The 25,828-nt window shown below is 43.3% G+C and overlaps 1 protein-coding gene across 1 annotated transcript in view; it reads left to right on the plus strand.

The window, feature by feature from the left end:
- Positions 1–25,828, plus strand: part of NYAP2 (neuronal tyrosine-phosphorylated phosphoinositide-3-kinase adaptor 2) — a 252,003-nt gene that overhangs the window by 159,029 nt on the left and 67,146 nt on the right. Inside the window, exon 3 of the mRNA XM_084845691.1 lies at positions 15,802–16,899. Within this exon, the coding sequence (XP_084701817.1) occupies positions 15,802–16,899 (1,098 nt within the window). The remainder of the gene's footprint in view (positions 1–15,801; positions 16,900–25,828) is intronic.

Here is a 25,828-nt window from a genome sequence, read left to right on the forward strand (position 1 = left end):
ACTTCAATTAGACCAAATTTTCTTTGTGAATTGGAATGTGTATATTCCATATGCAGTCAAGGCAGGCATCAACAAATATCTTCAGACATGCTAGGGAGTGAATCTGTCCCAGATTTGTTTTTGTTTTTATTTTGGTTTTTCCCCAGATATATTTTATTTTAAAATTCTTTTCATCCCATTTATGAAGAAATGTGTTAATTTTGGTACATTCTTATCAAAAGCCAACCAAATGAAATTCTCTCTGATCTACACTAGCCAAATTCAGTAGGTACATCTATTCTCTCAACATGGAGAAGATCATGTTGTTATTGTTACCTGCCTGCCATGTAGCTGTGAAAGATGAGGAGCCTGTCAGGAAAAAGAGGTGGCAACCCTAATGGCTGAACACACAGGGACTCAAACCTAGATTTTTAAGAGTTAAGCACTCAAAGCAAATGGACAAGTCTGCCAGGTTCACTTTCTCTCAAATTTGATTTTTTAAAACATTCTCAAGTTCTTTCTGTCCCATTTATGAAGGAATTTGCAAATTTTGATAAGTTCTTACAAAGACATGAACTGAACAAAATTCTCACTCATCCCCAGGCACATCTAGCACGAAAAAAGTCAGCTATATGTAAGCTATTTAGAGCACAATCCTATTGAGATAGGTGGTTGCCTCTGACCTCCTCTGAAGGCGACTGCTTATCCAATACAGGGTGGCTGAAGCATGGAGGAGAGGATTCCCTCTGTGTGCTGCCTGCCCTGAAGTTTGCCTTAGATGCCCGATTTTGGGCATCTAAGGTCAGCTTCAGGGAGAGGGCAGGAATGGGGCTGGAGCCTGGAGACCACATAGGAACCTGTCTAAAACAGCTTCTGCGGTCTGCTCCCCTCCCCGCCCCTGGGAATGCCCCCTTTTCACCCTCTCCATGCTCCATGTTATGAGCACGGACAGGCATGGAGGGGCAGCCCTGTGGTTCTCTCTGCCCTGGCTACAGTGGGGAGGGGGAGAGGGCAGGGAGCATGGTTTCCCAGCTCTGAGCTCATAATGCTGTCTACAAGCTTGGAGCTGGGAGGGAAACTGAAAAATCCTATCTCCCCCAGTCGCTGTCTAAGGGACATAGGATTGCTCTCCCTGGACACAATCTTACACATGTTTAGACAGAAAAATGTCCTACAACCCCCAGCATTCATCAGCCAGTCTAAACACACATAGGATTGTGCCCTTACTGAACCAATACATGTTTTGCCAGTCATCATTCAACAAAATGGCATGTCCTATTGCAGACTCTGCTTTAAAACTGAATAAGGTGGTGATGAGATAACGCAGTGCTAAAACAGATTAGGAAGATAGCAGCAGGAGAACATTTTTTATTAGAAATGGCTATCGTGAGAATATTGATACTCCATCTCTGCAGAAGAAAAGCCGTTTTGTTTTTTTTCTAAGTAATCTTGAGCAACTACCTGGTTCTCAGTCTGAAATGCTGTCACTTGATCAGTAACAGTAAGAGTACATCGTGATATCAGTTTAATTTCAGTAGATCTGTGGATGCACAGATTAATCTCCAAGGAGACTGGAGGTACATGTTGCTTTGCTCATATTATATTCGTTGGATACCTTTTCATATACCATCACTGCAGATTTGCTTAGGGGAGAATTCTTTGTGGAGCTTAATATTTGTGTAGTTTTCTACATTCCTGAAGTTACACCCACACCCACATGCCCACACACAAACACACACACACACACACACACATCTTTTTTCTTCTTTCTTTCTTTCTTTCTTTCTTTCTTTTTCTCTTTTTGTTCAACATAATATCCAGCCTGAATAGCTTGCTAAGTATTTTGTAACTTCTTGGTTAGATAGTAGTCTGTCAGTGTTTTGGTTTTGTTCATTTTAATGGAATGCATATGTGGTTGCAAAGATTGTATAAATAGACCAATTCACTTTAAAGTTTGCTTTCTATTTTCTGTCCTTGATTATTATGGTGCTTTATCCCTCCCACCAGCTATCTCTCCCTCCTGCCTATGCACAAAGAACTTGGGGATGGTAGTTCTTGAGAGAACATTTTATATAGGGAAGCACAAACCTCTCAGTTTCTCAAACCACAAGCTCTTCTGTAAGTGCACAAATACACTCTCTCTGCTCTCCAGAAGGACTGGGGCCCATTCACGGGGAATGGCACTTCTCGGGAAGCACAAACTTCTCTATCTATCAAACAGCAAGTCCCAGTTCACCTGCATAAGCACACTCTCTCTGTACTGGTGATCCTCCATCCACCAAGGCCACAGGCAAAGCTATAACCTTGGAGGAGGTAAATCCCCTCTTGGATTTCCCCACCCCTCCCTGCCACTAAGGAAAGCTCAGGTCACTGTTGTGACTTTGGAAGAATACGGGAAGGGGGGGGAAGGGGGGAAGAGGAGAGGCTGTGAACCCCCTGGATCCACAAGCCTCTCTGTTCCATTCCCATCCCTGCTCACTAGGGATGTCAGAGAAATCCCCAAAAGATTTAAATGAGTTTGGATGTCTATGAATGCAGCCTGTGGATTACGCAGTAGACCAGATTTCTCTGAATTGTGCAGATTCTGCGGAGGTAGGGACTGGGTTTTTTAATGTGCACTAATGCACATTAATGCTAATGTGCACCTGCTCTAATGCCCACTTGTGCAAGTGGAATGAAGATCTCATAGATCTCTAAAACAACAACAACAACACTCACAGATTCTGTCAATGAGTGGACAACAGAAAAAAAGATGCCTGACAATGTGCAAAAAGCAGTTGGAATGGATTTAATAAAATCCATGGGCCGATCTATACTTACAGGTTTTTTCACTTCCAATGAAGTTTCACTGCCCGTCTTCCACACTGCGCAGTACCCACCTCGAATTGGAACCGGAATTTCCTGCTTCTGTGCTCCCGCTTTCAATACCCTGATATCCTGGTATTTTCCCTTAATGTGCTCTGTTTTTCTGCCTTCGCTACCATATCTGGTCATAGTCCCATCCCCTGCCTGTCCATATAGGGTGGTGTTTGTATTTCCCGCCTGTCCAATCACAGCTCTCGATGGCCCCATGTTGTCTTCCAGCTAGGGATGTACGAAAGTCACTTAACTTTTCGCAGCTTGGCTTCGCGGTGGGGGGAGGCGCTTCGCTTCTCCCCCCGAAGTTCAGGCGAGGGGGGGGAGGCTTCCTGCCTCGCCCGGCCGAAATTCAGGCCGGGGGGGAGGCTTCCCGCCTCGCCCAGCCGAAATTCAGGCCGGGAAGAAGCGCCCCGTCTCCCCGGCCACGAAACAAAAAGTAAAAAAAAAAAAAAAAGACCCCGTGATAGGCTACGTGACGATTTACATAGCCTATCACGGCTAGATTTCCAAAGTCAGCCATGATAGGCTACGTAAATCATCACGTAGCCTATCACGGGTGACTTTGAAAAAAAAAAGAAAGCTATTTGCGTTGACCTTATTTTCGCCGTAGTCTATGTAAATCTTTACGTAGACTAGATGTGCCAAAATAAGGAATGCAAATGGCGGTCCCCATGGGAGCCGCCATTTGCGTACGCGCTTTTTTCTTTTTTTTTTCAAAGTCACCCGTGATAAGCTACGTGACGATTTACGTAGCCTATCACGGCTGACTTTGGAAATCTAGCTGTGATAGGCTACGTAAATCGTTACGTAGCCTATGCACGGGTATGTTTGGGGTTTTTTACTTTAGTTTTTTTTTTTTTTGCAATGGCGGCGGCGGCAGCCAGTCGGGAGACCAGCCGCCGCCCCCGCCCGCGACGAACCACCGCTGAACCGCCGCCAGGACCCGCCGCCGGGAGGGACATTCGCCAAAGGTAAGTCCCGTCCTGGGGGGGGCGGGGGGGAGAATTTCACCGCCCATTTCGGGGGGCCGAATGCATTGGTACTCGGCCCCCCGAAGATTCGGGGAGAAATTCTCCGCCATCCCTACTTCCAGCTACTGATCACATAGCTTCCTTGGCACTCAACGTTTCCTCAGCAACAAGCAAAGGGCTGGATGTGCGCATGCTTGTCTGATCTCAGAAGCTAAGCAGGGTTGGCCCTGGTCAGTAGTTGGTAGGGATGTACGAAAGTCACAAAAAAATTCCTTTTTGCAGAATTGATTCGTGGGGGGGAGGCACTCTGTCCCTCCCCCCGGAATCCTCGACGGGGGGGGGAGGCAATCCGGTCCTCCCCCCTGGAATCCTGCCTGGCCGGCTCTGCTCCGTGGCGGCTCGATGGAGCAGCCGGCCAGGCCAGGGCTGCTGCGGACGCAAATGGTGTCCACCGTAGCAGCCACCATTTGCATCCAGCCAGGCTGCCATGATAGGCTACGTAAGTATTTATGTAGCCTATCACAGATGGGCAAAAAAAAAACAGCATACGCAAATGGCGGTGGCTACGGCGGCCACCATTTGCATTCCCTATTTTTCACCGTTTTAGCCTACATAAATATTTACATAGGCTAAAACGGCAAAAAAAAAAGGAACACAAATAGCGCCCACTACACTATTTGTGTTCCCCTTTTTTTTTTTGCTGTAATAGCCTATGTAAATATTTACATAGACTAAAACGCTGAAAAATAGGGAACGCAAATGGTGGCTGCCGTAGCCGCCGCCATTTGCATATGCCTTTTTTTTTTTTTTTGCTTGGCTTGCCATGATAGGCTAAGTAAATACTTACATAGCCTATCACGGCAAAGACCAGGATACAAATGGCGGCCGTGGCAGCTGGCCGAAAGACCAGCAGCCATGGCCGCCGCCGGAGCCGCTGCCATTCAGAACATCCGGCTCAGGTAAGCCTCGTCCCGTGGGGAATCTGTGGGGGGTGGGGGGGCAGGACGTTCCACCATGGATTTCAGGGGGCCAAATGCCAGTGCATTTGGCCTCACTGAAATCCGTGGCGGAATTCTCCACCATCCCTAGTAGTTGGATGGGTGACCGCCTGGGAATCAGGCTTCCTGCACTGAGCAGGGGGTTGTTCTATCCCTTCAAATGAGACTAAGTTTTACCCCTTCCTATCCCCCGCTTTGGATATATTTTTTTTTAATTTAGGTGTTATCTTTGAAGAACCGTGGCTTCTCCACGATCTTTTTTTTTTTTTTTCTAATTCAGGCATGATCTTTGAAGATTTGAAAATTTGAAGATTTGAAGCTTCGAATTTTCAAATCTTTGAAGATAATGCCTGAATTAGAGAAAAAAAATCGAAGAGAAGCCACGATTCTTCGAAGATAACGCCGACCAGGATTCCAGGGGGAGGTGCGGAGCACACACCCCCGGCGAGGATTCCAGGGGGAGGGATGGAGCGCCTCCCCCCCAGTGGAACCCGGCAGAGCCAGGTAAGCGGGGTTTCGTACACGCCTAGCAGATAGGTACTATTTCCCCCTGACCACCCATGCTTGGGCCCTGGTGGCAAGGTAGCAGGTACTGATAGACTTTAGCTCAGCCCTGTCATCTAAAGCATTTCGACTTTGCTTTGAATATCTGCTCTTCCTGCATTTTGTCTGCTCTACCTCAGTAGGATCAATCCACTGACCTGTTTCCAAATTAGTTTTCCTGGTTTACAAAGAAGCACGAATGATTCCTATTAATTACTGGGGGAAAATAATCTCTAACTGTAAATGTTTTTATATCTTTTCAGTTACAAATGATATTTTGTGGGAACATTTTGATCAGAAGTATTGATTATCTTTTCCCACCTGTAATAAAACTATTCAAGGTAATCTAAAATGTACAGTATGCCTAACATATAAGCACTTTTCAATTCCCCTACAGTGTGTGTGTGTGTGTGTGTGTGTGTGTGTGTGTTTTAGAAAAGAAAATGCTGGGTCATTTTAAAAAGCCCCAAAGTAGTTTGGTTTCCAAAAAAAGAAAATTGTTGAAAACTTGTAAAATGCCAATTGGAAGGTTAGATATCCACACAGCGTCATGTTTTTAATTAATCTTTATTATTCATTGTTTGTGCAAGGTTGTTCAGTTACACAGTCCTGATGAAAAACGTGGTGCTAAAGTATAAAGTCCAGAGGCAAAAGACCCTAAGTGAAAAGCATAATCAGTCATTCTGTAATTTCCCAAGAATGTTCTGTTGATGGATTCTTCATTGTGAGAAAGGTTAACTAATTCAGTTCAGTGTAAACACAGAACTGGAGAGCTCAGTTAATATGGAAGATCAGACAGTCTTTCAGATTAGTGGCAGAGCAACCGTGTCTGCTCTTAGTGTATCTAAAAAACAAAATATCAAAGCCTATGGCTTGTCACCAGTAACATGACTTTTATTCATGGGTAGTTATCATGAGAAACGCTTAAAGATCCTCTTCTGCCAAATTTCAGCTTGCATTTTGGAGTTCCATATGATCAGAAATGTTTACCTAAGTGGAACTCATAGTGTTGGAAATGCCCTACCCTGCGTCTGGCTTGCCTGGCTGCAGGGGGGATGGGGTTGTGGGTGTTGGAGTGGGGGGAGAGACATGGGAAATTGCCATTGGTGGTCACTGTTTGGAGCCACTGACTCAGGGAGGGGCCTGAGAGGCATTTTTAGCTCTCCAAGCCCCTATCTCCCACCTCTTCGAAGCACTGCTCCCTCTCCCTCCTCCCTGTAGGCAGTGTGGGTTTTACTGGTCATCCTTTTGGGGGCCGAGTAGGAAGTTTTGGCTCATAGTCTGATTGGCCGGGGGCGGTGAGTCTTTTTGCCTACTTCACACTGTTCGTGGGGCAGGGGTGTTCCTAAAGCGAATTGGGATTCATTTTAATGGTTAGGTTAATTTGATCACATTTTGTTCCAGGTAGGCTACTAGGGATGGACACTGCTGCGGAGAACAGGGATGGTGAGCATTCTGAGGAACTGTTTTGGTGATGGGTGACACCTGAGGCCTCCCACTCAGGGTTTTGTGGCCCCAGCAGGGGGATAACGGTTATCTGTGAGGCCAACTCACCTCACCCACCCAGTGTTTTGTAGCCTGGGAGGGGGTGACAGGGGAAGGCATCCATTCCCCCAAAGTGGTACTCCTGGGGGGCGGGTGATCTTACCGACACCACTCATCCAGCAGAGAATGTTTCACCCATGATATTCCCTGGCTAATTGCTGGCATAGTTTAGTCACCCATCCCAGTAACTCCCCTTTGCAGATTTTCAATCAATGTGGCCTGAATTTGATATCAAATACTTGTGTCTCATCTCTTTATCCCCCCCCCCCCATTCACTCATGATACAGAGTTCTTCTGGAGTTGTATTTCTTCTAGAATACACACTCTAAACAGAACTGAAAATAATATTACATTGCAATCCTATTGATGTCTACTTGGAAATAACTCCTGCTGTTGTCAATGGGGCTTACTCCCAAGTAAGTGTGTATAGGACTGCAGCTTTAATTTTTTTAAAAAAATCAACCAAAGTAAATATTATTTTCAAAATGTTCACAGTTTTTGTCTCTATGTTGTTTTAGGAGTGCTGGCTTGGCCTGTCTGTCTGTCTGTCTGTCTCTCAAATGTATTAGTTCCTCTGTAGCTAATAGCTCTCAGGGTGATGCACAATAAAAACACAAATAAAATCCAAAATCCACATAAAAACATAAACAATATAATAAAACCATAAATTAAGAGCAGTGATCAATTTAAAGCAGCAGTGGCTAAAGCAAGCTTCAACAAAAAGATGTAAAAATATAAAAAAAAAAACTGTTTAAAAAAACAGCATAGGAACAGAAATATACAGAGGATTAAAAGGCATGAGAGAATAAAAAGGCATCAATCAGTCAATCAATCAATAAATGATTGCCAATGCTTTAATTTTCAGTTCATTTTACCAGTTTTAATTTTTAATCTGGATTTGTAAGAAATAGCTGATTTTGCTTTATTGGACTTCATTGGAAGACTATTGAGAAAATGCTAACCCATCTCTCTTAAAACGAGATAAGATGTCTTATTACGAAATGCAAATGCCAAATGTAAATGATAAATAATTAAGAACGTGAAAATGTAACAAGCAGTAATTGTATTAAAGGGAAGATACAGGTTCACAATGAATTCTGGGTAACTGGCATAAAAATTAATGGTCAAGTTGACTTGGATAGTATCCAAAGAGAAAATGCTGAGTTAAAGCCAATTATTCGAGTAATGAACAGGTGTGAGACTGTATTATTCCAGGTCAAAAGTGTACTTAAAGTTTTTGCTTATCAATGAATGAGCAAAAAATATTGTGTATGATATATACATCAAAAAGCTTGATATACAGGTGTCTAGAAAAATTTATAGACCTAGGTTTAATTAGCAAATTTTGAGCAAGGAGTTATCTTCTCAAAGGTATAATTCAAAATGGATCATATCTAGCCTGAAAGGTGTACGTGTAAACCTTTTTCATGTGTTGTAATTTTTTTAGGAAGATTTAATAACAATGAGATAGTAAAGACTGTGAGTGAGCCCTGATTTATGGGACAGTAGATAATATTAGCTATGAAGTAATTTCTACACAAAAAAAGATATAAATATGTGCTGATTTTAGAATGCAGGAGCTTCTTCTTAGAAGCTCACCAGGCCTGTGAACCTGTCAGCAGAATAACCTATTCAGTACTGAAGGGGGAACTTGGTACTTAGAATGAGACCTCTCCTTTTTATGGTATAAGTCTAATAACAAGAAATGTTCAGGAAATTCTATTTCCTGTTAAGCTGTTAAGAGCTAAGGATCTTTAGCAATGCTCTGTGTAACAAGTAAAGACATTTTATATGCACAATATATTCTAATGCTGCCAGTATATTTCTAATAAAAAATGAAAAATAGATCAAAAAGATTTTCCTTTACTAATTCTTGTTAGTACAAAACCAAACTTGAATCCACCTAAAACAATTTTTGTTGTACACCTTGTTTGAAGTGTATTGATCAACTATGGGTAGTTAACCGGCAGCCAAAGGCTTCCTAAATACTAGAACTATAGACTGAAAGCACTCAGCAAAGGGCCGCGATGAACAGAGAGAAAGGAGGTAGTTCAGATTAAAAGTTCCTTTTGACATGGTACCTTTATAAATGAAGAGGTAGGAGTTTAATTGTCCTTTATACTTAATGTTGCTCTTCTTAGCGAGCTGAATTGTACACTAAATTAACTCTGCATGAACGTCTCAAAAGCTGATAAACAGCTAAGGCACAATAGAAAATGACAAAGCTGTTATTTTTTTTTTTTTTTAAATCCTTTCCCCTCATACTCTGAGCAATCATGAAGAGAAATGCCAAAACATATTTTCATATTTCAACTCATTCTCATGGAGAAAATATGCTTTCATAAAGCTGATGAGGACAAGGAGCATACAGAACCTCTGGAGTGAAATGCACTACGTCATAAGCATGCATGAAAACTATGCTGATCCTTCATGCTACAAAAAATTCTCATATCAAAAATGTCGTATAATCTTGTCTCAGTCTGCCAGCTCAGATGGGGTGCCACCAAGCTCTTTAAGGACTGAACCACTGGGTTCAGGAGCTTATATTTACCACAAGAATCTCTTCATTGGCATTCTTTACCCATTGCCTAATTTAAAGTATGAATAACCATAATGAGGTAGAACCCGCTTAAAATAATTTGCTTGCATTAGAATTTTTTTAGAAAGTCTGTCTCTGATTCTGAATAGTTGGTCATGATAATGTCCATTGGGGCTGCTTTAGAAAAATTAGTCAGTCATTGGAAGGCTTCAGGTAGGGTAGCAGATAGTAGTACTAGGGATGGAGGAGAAATTTGTTCACGTCACATTTTAATGCAAACATACCTAATTGCAGCTTTGAACCACTATGTGAATTGACACTCATTTATCCTTCAAAATGCACACTTCTCTGAATTTTGCAATGGAGTTCTCAAATCAAAAATGCAAAGAAAAAAATGCATATTAGGGAAAATAACATTTATATGTGTTATATTAGGAAAATTGCTTACAAAAATGTGCATATTGGACAAAAATACATACGAAAATGCATGTATATGAAGAACAATGTGCACACAAATGCCCATGAATTTTCAATAATGCCCATGAATTTTCATGTAAACTGTTAAAAATATATTCTCAAAGTTCGGGGTGAGCTGAAATCAAGACTGGAAATTAGCAGATTCACCCATCCCTAATTATATATACTTTAAACTACCATGTGTATGTAAGAAAGTTGGACTACGGAGTTGGATTCTGTGAAACTATCTGCAGGATAACGTCTCTATCCCCTAAATACTGGAATGAAAATTTCAGCGTCATTTGGTAGAAGGTTGTGGGTTTTTTTGTTAAAATTCTGGGCTTCTCTACTAAAAGTCCTAAGTATGATTTCAGAGAAAGGCAAGTGTGCAAACACACACTCACACACAGCAATAAAACAGTGTGAACTCTGCATTGCTTTCATATAGACTGTGGGGAGGAATTGTGTTTAATATTGTGTGCATATATGTACACAACAACATGTATGTTTGGTAGCATGCATTTTTTGATTTAGAAATAAAGATGAAAAACTGAGTACAGCATGGAGGGTGAATAGAAATTTAGAAAATCATGAATGATATGGGGAAAGCAGATATAGATTTATTTTTACCCTGGACTGGATGGACTTTGGTCTGATTTGGCAGGGTTCTTCTTGGATAGGTTTCCATGCCTATAAAAAGACATCATCAGTGGAGTGTGTGAATACCATTAAGTGTGTTGATTGGCCAGAGTGAGCTATTCATGGGAGTTTGTGTTCTCAGCATGCACAGAATGTTTTCCTTGTCTGCTAAATGTCAATGCAACTGTTCTGCCTTTTTCTCTCTCACAGAGATTGCCAAATAATTCCTTTTCATTGCCTATGGGACACTGCCAGATAACCTACATGCACACACACACACACACGAACTGTTGATGTCAAGAGTTAATTACACATGAATGTGCAGAAATGCTGCCTACTTCTGTCATTAACTTTTCACAATATTCTGTAATCACTGTAAGCAGGATTTTGCCTGCCTAATTATATTACTGTGTTTGTCTTAATATTCTGGAAAGGTAAATGATTGTTTGGGCAGGGCTTGAAATAATAGCAAAGAACATAGTAGGCTCTTTTAAAGAAATTACAACATATTTACAGTCCAGACGTCTGGGGAGAAAAGTAAGTCTAAAATGTTTTTTTGTGTGTCTAAATTAATTATTTCATGTGAAGTATAGGGAAAAAAATACAAGAGTCTTGTAAAGGGAAAAGAGGGGAAGATTCCTCTTGCAGATGTTTATCTTCCATTTTATGTCCCGGGGTGAAGTCAGCTGACCCTTCTGCCACTAATGGTATTTTGTTTTCCATATAGAATATAAAATGGCATCATACACCAGATGAGAAAATGCCGGACACTGCCACAGTGCCTTTCAAACCGTGTTATCTTCTTTTTTCTTGATTGTACAGCACAATGCAAAACAGAACATGCAGATAATGCTTGAATTATTGTTGGGGAGGAGGGAGAAGAAGGACCTTTTGGCTGAATGGGAGAAGTGCAGACTTGGAAGAGACCTGAAGGTCACTTCATACAACCTCCTGCCTTGAAGCAGGCCTCTCCACAGTATGGCTCAAGAAAGCTAAAAGCATAATCCACGCTGTCCATTGTGTAGTAGAAAGCAGCATGAACTTGAAGGATATTATGCTACAGGCACCTGTCAAAGTGGCTCCAGATGGCTCTAATTTACAATCCTTGAAATCCAGACAAATGGGAGTTTTGGCCAGGGATGCGTGAGAAGTTCACTTCAGTTCATTTTTGAATTTGCCCAAATTTAAAGAAAAAGAAAAAGAAAAACATATTTGGGACAGAAATTACTTGAAGTTTAAAAACACACGAATGTGGGAGAAACCAAAACTGACAGATTTGTCCATCCATGCCTAGAGTTTGCATTTTTAGCTTTTCAGAATCTCTCTTTGTACTCCTCTGAATTCAACCATATCGGTGCTGAATTAGGGTTGCCACCACATCCTTAACAGCTATGTGGCAGGCAGGTACATCTCCATGCTGTACCTATTGAACATCTCCAATAGCTGTACCTATTGAAGTTGGCAAGTGCAGATGGGTGAGAATTTCATTTCGGTTCGCTTCTGTTAATACATTTACCGAATTGCAAATTTCTTGATACCTGGGAGAGGGACAACTTGAGGTTTAAAAAACCTGCATATGGGAGAAAGCAAAACTGACAGATGCATCCATACCTAGGTTTAACCCACACTGATTCCTCACCAGTCTACTTATCTGGCCAGCATCGGCATAGGACTGGCATAATCTGCATGGTTGACTCCCTGTGGTGAACATCAGCATGTTCTATGAAACATGCTTTAGTCACACACGAGGAGTCATGATTGCTTCATGTCTTCCTTTCGCACAGTCAGACAAAACTGGAAAACTTCCAAACTCACACATTAAAAAGGAGAGACAAAGTCCCAGGTGGGGATGTTGCAGAAGTCCGAGAGGGGGGTAGAGTCCAGTGGATTCCCCCCCCCCAGCCTCCTGGACTCCAGTCTACAGACCACCGCCACTTACCTGCCCCTGTTTGGCTCCTTGGATGAGCTGCTGGGCAGTCTGCAGGTGCCTCAGCCTGACAAGTGGTGCATGGCTGCCCAAGCCCTCATTTTGCATAAAAATGGCAGCTTATTGTTTTATGAAAAGACCCTGATGCTGGTAAAGACTGAAGGCAAAAGGAGAAGGGGATGGCAGAGGATGAGATGGCTAGATAGCATCACCGATGCAATGAATATGAACTTGAGCACACTCCGGGAGAGAGCGCAGGACAGGAAGGCCTGGCGTGCTATGGTCCATGGGGTCACGAAGAGTTGGACACGACTGAACGACTGAACGACAACAACAATTGTTTTATGTAAAAGGCCTTTTACACAAATAGGAGCCATAAAGCAGCCATTTACACAGGATTACAGGCATGAATGGTCCATTCACGCCTGTCATCTTGCATAAATGGCCACTTTACGGCCACCATTTGCGTAAAAGGCCTTTCATCCAGGGAGTTGAACAGCTGCAGGTAAGTGGTGGCGGTCTGGTGAACGGCATGCAAGGCGGGCACAGGGTGGTTCATCCATCCCTAATCCCAGGTTATCAAAAATAAAGTTTCATTCCTCAGAGTGGCCCAATGCATTTTGGCCCTACAGTATATATATTTCTGGACCTTCTTCAGGGGCTGTACAAAAAGTGATCAATACAACACAATAGGGATGGCGGAGAATTCCGCCACAGATTTCAGTGGGGCCGAATGTACTGGCATTCGGCCCCCCAAAAACCGTGGCAGAACGGCCTGCCACCCCCCCGCACCCCCGTGGATCCCCCCAGGATGAAGCTTACCTAGGGCGGATGTTCGGGATGGCGGTGGCTCCAGCGGCGGCAGTGGCGGCAGCGGCGGCAGCAGCTGGTCTTCCGACCGGCTGCCACCGCCGCCATTTGCAGTCTGGTCTGTTTTGTTTACATTGACATGATAGGCTACGTAAAGACTTACATCTGGGTAGGTAAAAAAAAAAGTGTACGCAAATGGTGGCGGCTATGGCCGCCACCATTTTCATTCCTTATTTTTCGCCATCTTAGTCTACATAAATATTTACGTAGACTATTACAGTGAAAAGAAAGGGGAACGCAAATAGTGCCCACTACGCTTAAGGTATGTTTTGTGTAGTTGGCATGATCCTCAAATTTTGTCATCCTATGAGTGTATCTACATGAGACACAGTGACCACAGGGGTGCTGTCCTGTGGAGGCTGAAGCCCCTGATAAAACATGAGAACGTGCCTGATTAAACATGCCTGGGCCATGGTGAGAGGCAGGTGAACATACTGCAGTGGTGAAGAGAAAAAGCAGGGATGTACGAGAACTTTGTTTCACTTGCAAAACAGTTGAGCATGCCCCATTCACAATTTCAAGTGTGAGCATGAGCAGGGGAACATGTTCTCCAAAAATGTTTGTGAATTCTTGAACATGTGCTTGCATTTGAAAGTTGCACTAATTTTAGAGAAAAAAGCAGTTCAAAATTGCACAATTAAAAATGTGCAGTTTCACACTTTGTAGGGGAAAGTTGCACAATGTTGGAAAATGCTCAGTTTTTGTGCAATTTCCCCATTCAATTGCATTTGATTTGCATAATGTTCCTGTTTGCACAAATCCAACAGCTATTGCAAGTTCTCATGGAACTTGAAGGAGAGATGAGTATCAGGTTGATGTTTGGAGAATCTGGACAAACATGAACATCTCTTGCTCCCCCATCCCTAAGGAGGAACAGTTCCAGGAGACTCTTGTCAGTGGGCCACAGCTGGGATGTGGGTCTTTGGCAGGAGCCCAACAACACCTATCTTTGACACCAGCCCAGCTGCCAGTGGTGGGCTTACAGCTGTGTACTTCTCTCTGCTGCTAACGTTTGGCAGTATCATGAGGGCAATATGCACAAACCTCAGTCTCTGCTGGTTTGGGGACTTTGGAGGATGTAGGTGTGCATGAGTGTGTGTGTGTTGAGGGGTTCTCCCATGTTATAGAAGACCCAGCCTAGCCTGGCCTTTTTCCCATTTTCCTGTTCAGAGCACATGCAATATGTCCTTTTAGAAAAAGTAGGTGGAATGATTCCTGTTTCTTTTTAAAAACCAAAACCAAAAAGCCCTTGCCACCATTCTCTTAAGTCATAGCTTATTGGGTGGCCTCAAAAACACCCTCTCTGTGCTTGCTGCTCTGTGCTTGCTATGGGAATTCATTGTAGAGCTGTGGAAAATGTCAGTAAAAGACTTGAGCTTTCAATACAGGCTATTCTTATTCCACAGAACTTACATCTACATATCTTGCATGTTCTTAGACAGCTGTGTGGGCTAATGATAATTAGTTTGTGTGTGTGTGTGTGTGTGTGTCCTGATATGAACTTTTTTTCCCTTTTTTTTAAAGAGAACCATAAAACATCACACAAATTGCATTCTTGGTTAATCTGCAGGTATTAATTTGTATGAAATCATTGACCTTTTCATCTAAATGATTTCAATGCAATGTGTAATTTCAAAGACGGTTTAACATATTGTTTCTAGGTTTTAAATTTATAGAACGTTTAAGATCCTGGAATTTACAGAGCCTTCTATACTTCCATTGAAGCCTTAGGATGCTAAAGGTTAGATCTATCCAATTCATCCAACTTATTTGGAAGATGACCACCAAAAGATACATCTGAACATGAGGTGCATTTATAGCAATTGGTTTTGATAAAAGGAAGTACTTCTTCACACTGTGCATAGTTGAACTATGGAATTTACTGCCATGTGATGTAGTGATGGCTGCCCAACTTGGATGGCTTTAAAAGGGAATTGGGCAAATTAATGAAGGATAAAGCTATCAACAGCTACTAGTAACAATGGCTTTACATTATCTCCAGCATCAGACACAGTTTGTCTGTCAATACCAGTTGCTGGGGAACATGAGCAGGTGGGTGCTATTGTGCTAATGTCCTGCTTGTGGGCTTCCCATAGGTATCTTGTGGGCCACTGTGAGAACAGTATGGATAGGCCTTTATTCTGATCGAGTACAGCTTTTATTATGTTCTTATGAGAGTCTAATTTTTGGAGAGTGAAGTCCAAATATCACCATATCTAAACTACCAGTGACCTTCATGAGGTGTTGTTTCAACAGTGTTTTATTAAATTTATGCTTTCAATTGCAGTCTAGTTTTTGAAAAATATTGAGAAGAACCAGATGGATGATGATAGATGGATGGATGGATAGATAGATAGATAGATAGATAGATAGATAGATAGATAGATATAAAAGAATAGGCATACTGCAAGTGTTTGAAGGTGGACAATATTTTCATTAAATGTCTCATCAATGTATATTTTTCTTCCTTTACAGTGTCAGCCAAACCAAGGCCTCACAGTGATGAATACACAAAGAAAGTCCCTCCTCCTAAGCCGAAACGGAATCCAAACACTCAGCTAAGTGCATCTTTTGATGAGACATACATCAAAAAGCATGGCCCCACAAAGTCAGCCCTAAGTAGGGATCCCTCCTTATCACAGGTCAGCAGTCCTGCTCCAGATACAGAGGAAGAAGAACCAGTTTATATCGAAATGGTTGGAAATATACTAAGAGACTTCAAAAAAGATGATGAGGATCAAAGTGAGGCAGTCTATGAAGAAATGAAATACCCCATCTTTGATGATGGAGGCCAAGATTCAAAGTGTCCATGTGAGTATGATCATCACAGCTGTTCCTCTCAGTGTGCTACTCCCACAGTGCCTGACCTTGATTTCACCAAGTCCTCAGTGCCATCCACCCCTAAGGGTGTGCTTTGTGATATCCCCCCACCATTTCCAAATTTGCTTTCTCATAGACCTCCGCTCTTGGTATTCCCACCTGCGCCAGTGCAATGCTCCCCAAATTCTGACGAATCTCCTTTAACACCACTGGAAGTCACAAAGCTTCCTGTGTTAGAAAACGTGTCTTATATTAAACAGCAAGCTGGAGCTTCTCCGTCTTCACTGCCACCTCATACTCCAAGTCATCAAAAACTGGAGAAAGACCAGACAGCATCTCATGGAACTAGTACTCCAGGGCACTCTTCTTCACCTCCTCATCCTTCTACCTTATACAGAACACAGTCTCCCCATGGCTATCCCAAAAGCCACTCAGCCTCTCCCTCTCCTGTTAGTATGGGTCGGTCACTTACCCCCTTAAGTCTCAAAAGACCTCCTCCTTATGATTCTGTACATTCAGGAAGTCTCTCAAGAAGTTCTCCATCAGTGCCTCATTCTACAGCCAGAAACATATTGCAAGAAGGAGGGAAAATGGTAAATGCCTCTGTCAATACCTACGGGTCATCATCACAGAGTAGTTCACGTTCTAGAACGCCTACCAGTCCTCTAGAGGAATTAACCAGCCTTTTTACCTCAGGACGAAGTTTACTGAGGAAATCCTCCAGTGGAAGAAGATCTAAAGAGCCTGCAGAAAGTAAGTGCTTCAAATAATCCTGCTCCTCCTCCTCCTCCTCCTCCTCCTCCTCTTCTTCTTCTTCTTCTTCTTCTTCTTCTTCTTCTTCTTCTTCTTCTTCTTCTTCTTCGCCTCTTTCATAACACCAAACTAGTGTCATAATTTATCAAATCAGATTAATGCAAATAACCAGATCACTCCCTAATATGAATTAAGCATGCAGTAGTCCTAAAGTTGAAAGGCAACAGGCAAGGTTTACCTTTTTCTATATATCATTTGCAGTTTCACTGACTTCCGTGTTTATGAAGTGGTATTCAGTCTTGCAGATACACAGTATCATAGAAGAATACAACATCAGAAGCAAATCATTCCATGTCAGATCAGGGAATTTCGTACCTCATTGAATTATAGTAGCGATGGGTGAACTCCCCTTAGCTTAATGTGGAATCAGTTCGCTTAAAAAAAGAAGAAAGAAACATTTTCAAACTGTCTCAGTGAGTGTTTGGAGAAAGCTCATCTATTTTCTAAGAGTTTTCTTCTGGCTTGTAATGTTGGTGCATTCAAGTTAATGGTGCTTTGTGCACACACATGGTTTTATTATTGATTGAGAACTGTAGTTTAGTTTCACCTGCCCAACACCTACCCTACCATCTCAACCATGGTCAACACCTGCTTAGAAATACAACTGTGACTGCCCACCAAAAAAATAATTAAAAATAGAAAATATGCTCAGGAACACCAGCAGCAGCAGCATCACGTTACTATACTGCCTAATAGCCAAAGCTCTCTGGGTGTTTCAAAAATTAAAGTTCTACAACATGATAAAAGATAATATAACACCATTAATTGTAATACAGCAGAGCATTACAAGCCTGACAAATTAATATACCAAATGAGGTAATTACAAATGCCAGCGTTATCACTGGAGGGCTCCTGCCCTGAAAGGCAACCTAGAAACAAACAAACAAACAAACAAACAAACAAATAACACCATTGTACATTGGCTAACTGCATAGTGCAATCACTGAACAGCTATACTCCTACTAGGGATTGCAGGAGTCATCGTTTGGCATACTTGGCTACATACAACTTAATCCCCAACCTGGTGGTCCCCCTTAGTGAGTTTCCAGGGTTACTTTAGAACTTTTTATCTATGGCCCTTTCCTCTTCATAGTTTAGTTTGTATTTATTATTTGATTTTAACTTGTACAAGATTCAGTGTACTTCAAGGAATTCTGTTCAGAGTTACCAACACTAGTGACTTATCCCCAAAGTCACTGACATTGTATAATGTTATTGTATGAATCTTTATTTCATGTTCAAGAACATAAAGAATCTCCAAAACTGTGAAAATCCCACTGTATCTATGTGTGTGTGCATGTGCACATGCGTGCAAGGCAATGATATATGTGGAGCGATGATGTCCATGTTTTGTGGAGCGATGATGTCCATGATGGTGTGATGGTATGATGTCCATATATGTGGAGCCATGATGTCCATGATGTCCATGTGATGTCCATGGATGATGTCCATAAAGAATCTCCAAAACTGTGAAAATCCCACTGTATCTATGTGTGTGTGCATGTGCACATGCGTGCAAGGCAATGATATATGTGGAGCGATGCTGTCTATGTTTTTTCATGGACAATTCTCATGTCCAAAGTTAAGTCCTCATCATCCCTCTCTTATGCTCACTGGAATTGTGTAAGGAGCTGCCTTAAATGGAGACATACTACAGATCCCTCCCTCCCAGTAGTGTCTACTTTGAGTGGCAATGCCTTTCCCAAGTATCCAAAGAGGCCTTTCCCAGCCCTGCCCAACTTTAAGTTAAAATATCAGGAACTGAATGTTGGGTTCTTGAAGACCTGACGAAAATGTACTCCTCCACTGAGCTTTCATCACCAGTTATCCTCTCTCCCAGATTTCATCCTTCTGGTTCTGCACAGTACAGTTATTTCAGGGTTTGTCTCTAATGATACCATGAAAGCTAGCCACTTGTATTTTAAAAATCATTCTTACCAGGTGAAAGAGAAGGCTCGAGTTCTAAAAAATTGTGCTTTGCTCCATGCTGGGTTGTTTCCACAGCTTTCCAATTCTTTGTCCTCAAGGACAAGGTATGGACAAAAAGATTAATTTTAGATGTTGTTATGTTTTAATATGTGGAAAGGTCTACGGACTAAATCAGGGTGTTGAATCTCTTTAGGCCTGAGGGCTGAATTCAGTTTTGCAGAAGCTGTTGGGTGGAGAGTCATGATGGGCAGAGCTGAAGGGAAAAGGGGCAGGGTCAAAGGCAAAAAGGGTGGGCCAAAAATACCAGCATATTTTAACTTAAAGCTTTTACTGCCAGTAACTAAAGAGAGGCATTTCAACCTTTTAGAATGGGGATGGGGGGATGCACAAAAGATGGGAAACTACCAAATTATTGGAGGTCAGAGGGAAAGAGGGACTTGGCTAACTGGGGAACCCTGCAGAGCCGCATTTGGATCCTAGGCAGGCTGGAATTGGCCCACAGGCCTGAGGTTCAACACCCCTGGGCTAAATAAACACTTTAGTCAATTCTAAGTGGAAGGAGCCAATTAGGAGGCACAAAGCTGTTCCAATTGACTTCAGTCCTTCACCCCTTCATATTACATTGCCTCTTGTTTGCCTTCAGCATGTCAGAAATGCTTTCAATTCAGATCCTTGAGAAAATGAAACAAGAGCAGGCAGGAATTGTATTCTAAGCCTTTAGTAGCTTCGCAGAGTAAGTGAGCATGATGTACTTTCCCCTGCAGGTCCTATAAAATCACTTTATGAGTGAGTTTGAGGTATCGTGAAGCCTGTATAGCTGAGATGCTTTTATTTGAGAAGGGATAATTCTCTTGTCCTGGCATTTATGTAGCGAGCAGCAATAAATTTTGCCTTTTGGGCAGAAGAGTAACATAGAAACCACTCTGGGCCAAATGTACCTGATAACTGTGTGTTTATGGCATCACTGGCAGAAAGACGTGAGTTAAATTGCAGCTGCACACACACTGTGTATATTCCACATCCCCTTCTCTTTTAAACACCTCTGATCCTGTCATTTATACCTCTGTGTGTGTGTGCAGGGGGGGGGGGGGCTTTGCTCCATTTATATGTTATACATTACGTTATGGTATAGTTTATTTCTATTCTGCCTTTTGGCCAAATGGCCCCAAAAGCAGCTCACAAAAAATAGACAAATACAAGATTCAAGCAGTACAGTAAATTCATGTTTAAAGCAGAAATATCACAACAACTATCTAAAACTAAAGCAACAACAACCCAGAAGCCCCAAAACACACTCTTCCTGTCCAAAAGAAAAAAGAAAAAGAAATCAGCAAAAATGCCAGAGGAGAGCTAGAATAATCCCCAGCTCTTTATAGGGTTTCCCAGACAGGGGGATAGAGCAGATGAGGGATGGGGGAAATGCCTTGGTTGGAACAGCATCTCTCCCCTGAAGCAGTGCCTCCCAACCTGCAGCTCCAGCATTACTTATAAGGTCTACAGGTGGTGATGGGGTGGCAGGTGGAATAGCTCACCCTTGATGGAACAGTGTCTCCCCCTGAAGAAGGGCCTGTATGGGGCTCTGGGAGGATATAGGAACGCAGGAAGCTGCAATCTACCATCTCAGACTGTCCATATCACCCCATATTGTTTACTCTGAGTGGCAGTGGCTTTGCAGGGTCTCAAGTGGAGATCTATGACATCATATGCTACCTGATTCTTTTTAACTGGAAATGCCAAGGATTGAACCTGGACCCTTCTGTGTGTAAAGCATATGCTTCCCTACTTAGTTTCAGTCCCTTCCAGTCAAAGGATATACCAAGCAATCCTATAGTCCCTCCCTAGACATTATTTTTTGGGGCAGGGTGGGGAGATAGGATACTGGGGATTTATCTCCTGGGGCCACTACAACCTGGGAGCGGGGGGGATCCTTGCTTGGACTTTCCATCCCTCCCAGCTATCGTGGAAAGCTTCACAGCAAGGTCACTCTCATGACCTCAGGAGGGGAGGAAATGGGTGTTGGAGGGCAGGACTGCAGGCAGGGAGGAGAGTGGACATGGAACCACTGGATCCACGTGCCTCTCAGTTCCCATCCCTACCTACAGCCAGATAGGTGAGCTAGATAGGCTCGGAGACCCATTTTAGCTCAAAATGGAGAAACAGTGGACAGAGAGGCTGTAAAAGCCTCTGCCTCTGTTCCCACCCTGCTTGATTCCGGACATCTGAAAGATTGTGCCCTTAGGACCAAACTAAAAGTCCTGTCTAGCACACATGATGGAGCCATGCATGCTAGTTTTCTTTACATCTGTGTAAAGGCATGTGTCCCAATTCAGATCAGGACCATGGCACTCTGGGAGGGGGGTGTCAAAAAGCCCCATGCACTCATTTGATTTTGATTTTTTGTGAAATGCCACTCCTGCCTGTCTGCAGGGGGTTAAAAAAGAGACAAGAGACAGACAGAGACAGACACACACACACACACACACACACACACAGAGAGAGAGAGAGAGAGAGAGAGTGCTCCACTGACTCAAATGTAGCATTTTTCTTTTCTTTTTTTTAACCCTCCCATGGGGAAAGGGAGGAATTTCATGAAAAAACTGAGTGGGAGGAAAAGTTTGAAACCTCTCCTCCTCCAGGAGCACCATGGTCCTGATCTGAATCAGGGCTGTGCACACTTAACATAGAAGTAAAGAAAACTAGCACGTATGGCTCTACCATGTATACTAGATGGAACATTTAGTTTGGCCCATCACCTCCCCATTGGGTAATCAAACCCTGGTCTCCCATGTGATGGGTAGGGTTGCCAGCCATTATCTTGATAAAGTTTTTGAGGTAGCATCCTGGACATTAGTAAATTTATACTTATGTGTGTGAGATGGGTGACTCCAGCTGAGAGAGAGAGTCAGTGAAAGCATTTGCTTCATCTGTGTACAGTAGCTTGACAGCTTGCAGTCCATTATGCAAAAATCATCATTCCACTTGTGTGTGTTTTTGGTCTAACTATTACAGTAATAATTACAATATAAGACTGTGTGTGTGTGAGATGCAAGTCAATCTGGATTTTCAGCCCTATTTGGTCCTTGTAAGAAGGACAGGGATTTTTCTTTTCTTTTTGGGGGGTGGGGGTATGAAATACATTACAGCATTTAAGAATGGTTAGAGTGAAGTGGTGAAGAAATGGTGAAGAAGTACAGATGGCAGGAAATGATACTGAAAATGTTTTTTGTTAACAGGCAAACACAGATCCATTGCAAATAAAATAGGTGCTGGTCCGATGGCAACATCAAAGGCATTCTTTATTTTAAAAAGTGATGAGATTTAAGAACTAACATTTATAGATATGTGGGCCAAACTCAGACCATTAGAAAGAAGCTCCCAACAGGAATGTGATTTTGGTTCAAGCATGGGCTGGATCATAGGCTTCTCTCTTAATGAGGCATCATTTATCTTCTGAAGCCTCCCTGTCTCTATCTGAATGTCTTGCTCCAACAGCTAATACAGGCACTTGCCACTGAAGAATCATCTCCCAACTTGGACTTTGCCCTATGCTGGTACCTTTCAGACTATACCTTGTCCCACATGCCCAGCAAGCTGAGAGTCACCATGCCTGCTGGTCCCTCAGCACTACAGCAGCAGGTTTTCCTCCTCTGATGGCAATGGCTTTGCCCTCTCCTTCCAACTCCACAGACTTTAAAGGATGTATGAGAGCCAGTGTGCTGTAGTGGAATCCCCATTCATCCAAGGTTAAAATTATTTCTAACAGTGCTTCAATACATATAAATTAGCATATGCACATGTTATGCAAATTGCTGTCCTCCTTTTGGTGATGTAAGAACATAAGAAAAGCCATGCTGGATCATACCAAGAGTCTATCTAGTCCAGCATTCTGTTCACACAGTGGCCAAACAGTTGCCCATGAGAAATAGGGATGTACGAAAGGGACTTACCTTGTCCCGCAGCTTTTTTCGCGGTGGGGGGGAGGCGCTTCGCTTCTCCCCCCGAAGTTCATGCGAGCAGGGGGTGTCTGCCCGCCTCGCCTGGCTGAAATTCAGGCCGGGGAGAAGCGCCCCGTCTCCCCAGCTGCGAACATCAACAGAAAAGTAAAAAAAAAAGCCCCGTGATAGGCTACGTAACGATTTGCGTAGCCTATCACGGCTAGATCTGCAAAGTCAGATCTATGTTAATCGTCACGTAGCCTATCACCTATGTTAATCGTCACGTAGCCTATCACGGGTGACTTAAAAAAAAAAAAAAGTGCGTACGCAAATGGCAGCCCCCATAGGGAGCCGCCATTCGCGTTCCTTATTTGGTCGCTGTAGTCTACATAAAGATTTACGTAGACTACGGCGACCAAATAAGGAATGCGAATGGCGGCTCCCTATGGGGGCCGCCATTAGCCGTACGCGCTTTTTTTTTTTAAAGTCACCCGTGATAGGCTACATGACGATTAACGTAGCCTATCGCGGCTGACTTTACAGATCTAGCCGTGATAGGCTACGTTAATCGTCACGTAGCCTATCACAGGGGCATTTTTTTTTTTTTACTTTTCTTGGAATGGCGGCGGTGGCAGCCGGTCGAAAGACCGGCTGCCGCCCCCACCCCTGTCGAAGCCCTGCCGAACCGCCGCTGCGACCCGCCACCGGGAGCGACATTCAGGAAAGGTAAGTCCCATCCTGGGGGGGGGGGAGAATTTCTCCCCGAAACTACTTCAGGGGGCCAAATATGTTGGCACTCGGCCCCCCGAAGTTTCGGCGAGAAATTCTCTGACACCCCTAATGAGAAACTCACAAGCAGGACATGAGTGCAACAGCACTCTCCTGCCCATGTTCCCCAGCAACTGGTGTACATAGGCATACTGCCTCTGTTACTGGAAGTACCATATAGCCATCAGGACTAGTAGCCATTGATAGCCTTCTTCTCCAGGAATTTGTCTAACCCCCTTTGAAAGCCATCGAAATCGGTGGCCATCACTATGTCTCGTGGTAGCGAATTCCATAGTTTAACTATGCCTGTGTGAAGTACTTCCTTCTATCTGTCCTGAATCTCCCACCAATCAGCTCTATGGGATGACCCCGGGCTCTAGAATTATGAGAGAGGGAGAAAAGTGTCTCCCTATCCACTTTCTCCACACCATGCATACTTTTGTACACCTCTATCATGTCTCCCCTTACTCAACTTTTATCCAACCTAGACAATCCCAGCTGTTGTAACCTTCCCTCACAGGGGGAAGGCTCCATCTAGGGATGTCAGAGAATTCCGCCACGGATCTCGGTGAGGCTGAATGCCAGTGCATTCAGCCCCCCAAAATCCGTGGAGGAACGGCCTGCCACCCCCCACACGGATCCCCCCCGGGAAGAGACTTACCTGGGGTGGATGTTCCGGGCGGCAGTGGCTCCAGCGGTGGCTGTGGTGGCGGCAGCAGCGGCTGGTCTTCCGACCGGCTGCCGCCACCGCCATTTGCAGTCTGGTCGTTTGTGTGTTGTTGTTTTACATAGATGTGATAGGCGATGTAAAGACTTACATAGCCTATCACGTCTGGGTTAAAAAAAAAAAAGCGTACGCAACTGTCAGCGGGTATGGCCGCTGCCATTTGCAATCCTTATTTTTCGCCATCTTAGTCTACGTAAATATTTACGTAGACTATTACGGCGAAAATAAAGGAGAACGCAAATAGCGTAGTGGGCGCTATTTGCGTTCCTTTTTGATTCACCATTTTAGCCTACGTACATATTTACGTAGACTAAGGCGGCAAAAAATAAGGAACGCAAATGGCGGCGGCCGTAGCTGCCGCCATTTGCATACGCATTTTTTTTTAACCCAGATGATAGGCTACATAAGTCTTTACGTAGCCTATCACGGTTGAGTACAGGGACGCAAAGGCAGGGGCTACGGCAGCCGCCACTTGCGTCCCTGCTACCCAGCGGCCAGATGTCCCCGCGGAGCGAAGCCGGCCGGGCAGGACTCCGGGGGGAGGGACAGAGCGCCTCCCCCCCACTGCGAAGCAGATCCGTGAAACGGTAAGTAACTTTCGTGCATCCCTAGCTCCATCCCCTTTTAGGTGCCCTTTTCTGCCCTTTTTCTAACTCTTCAATCTTTTTTTAGCTCTGGTGTCCAGAACTGTACACAATTTTCCAAGTGTGATTACACCATAAGTTTGTATAAGGGCAGTATGATATTGGCAGTTTTATTCTCAGTTCCTTGCCTAATTATGCCTAACATGAAATTTGCTATTTTAACAGCAGCTACACACTAGGTTGACAACCCCAAGATCTCTTTCTTGGTTGACCACCGCTAGTTCAGATCCCATCAGGCTATACTTGAAGTTGGGATTTTTTGCCCCAATGTGTATCACTTTACTCTTGCTTACATTGAACCATATTTGCCATTTTGATGTCTATTCTCCCAGTTTGGAGAGAACCTTTTGGAGCTCCTCGCAATCCCTTTTTGTTTAACCACCCTAAATAATTTGGTGTCGTCAGCAAACTTAGCCACTTCACAGCTCATTCCTAATTCCAAGTATTTCCTGTAAGTGGCCACCCTAGAGCAGGTTAGGGATGTGAGAATCAACAAAACTCAAGCTTGTCAAAATTCTATAAATTTCATCTTGAAGCGCATTCCAACTTGAGTCCATATCAGATCTAGGAGTATTTGCATGCGTATTTTCCCAAATGTGCACATCAGTTGTGTGCATCTTTGAAATATATGCATTCTTCTCCCATTGATTAAAGTGTGTTTGTGCACATTTTTCAAATGTACACACCCTCATCAAGCCAGGGACAAATGTTTTCTACAGAAATCATTAAAATGAAGATTTCAGGAATTGCATAACTTCTTCTCTCTGTCTGTCTGTCTCTCTCTGTCTCTTGACTGCAATACCCCTGAGTAGATGACAGTAGGATGATATGTAAATACACCCATTTTAAATATGATTAGTCACTTT

Source organism: Heloderma suspectum, chromosome 3 (genome assembly GCF_057233095.1).
Source record: "Heloderma suspectum isolate Gila_16-S chromosome 3, 16-S_ref, whole genome shotgun sequence".
Lineage (NCBI taxonomy): Eukaryota > Metazoa > Chordata > Lepidosauria > Squamata > Helodermatidae > Heloderma > Heloderma suspectum.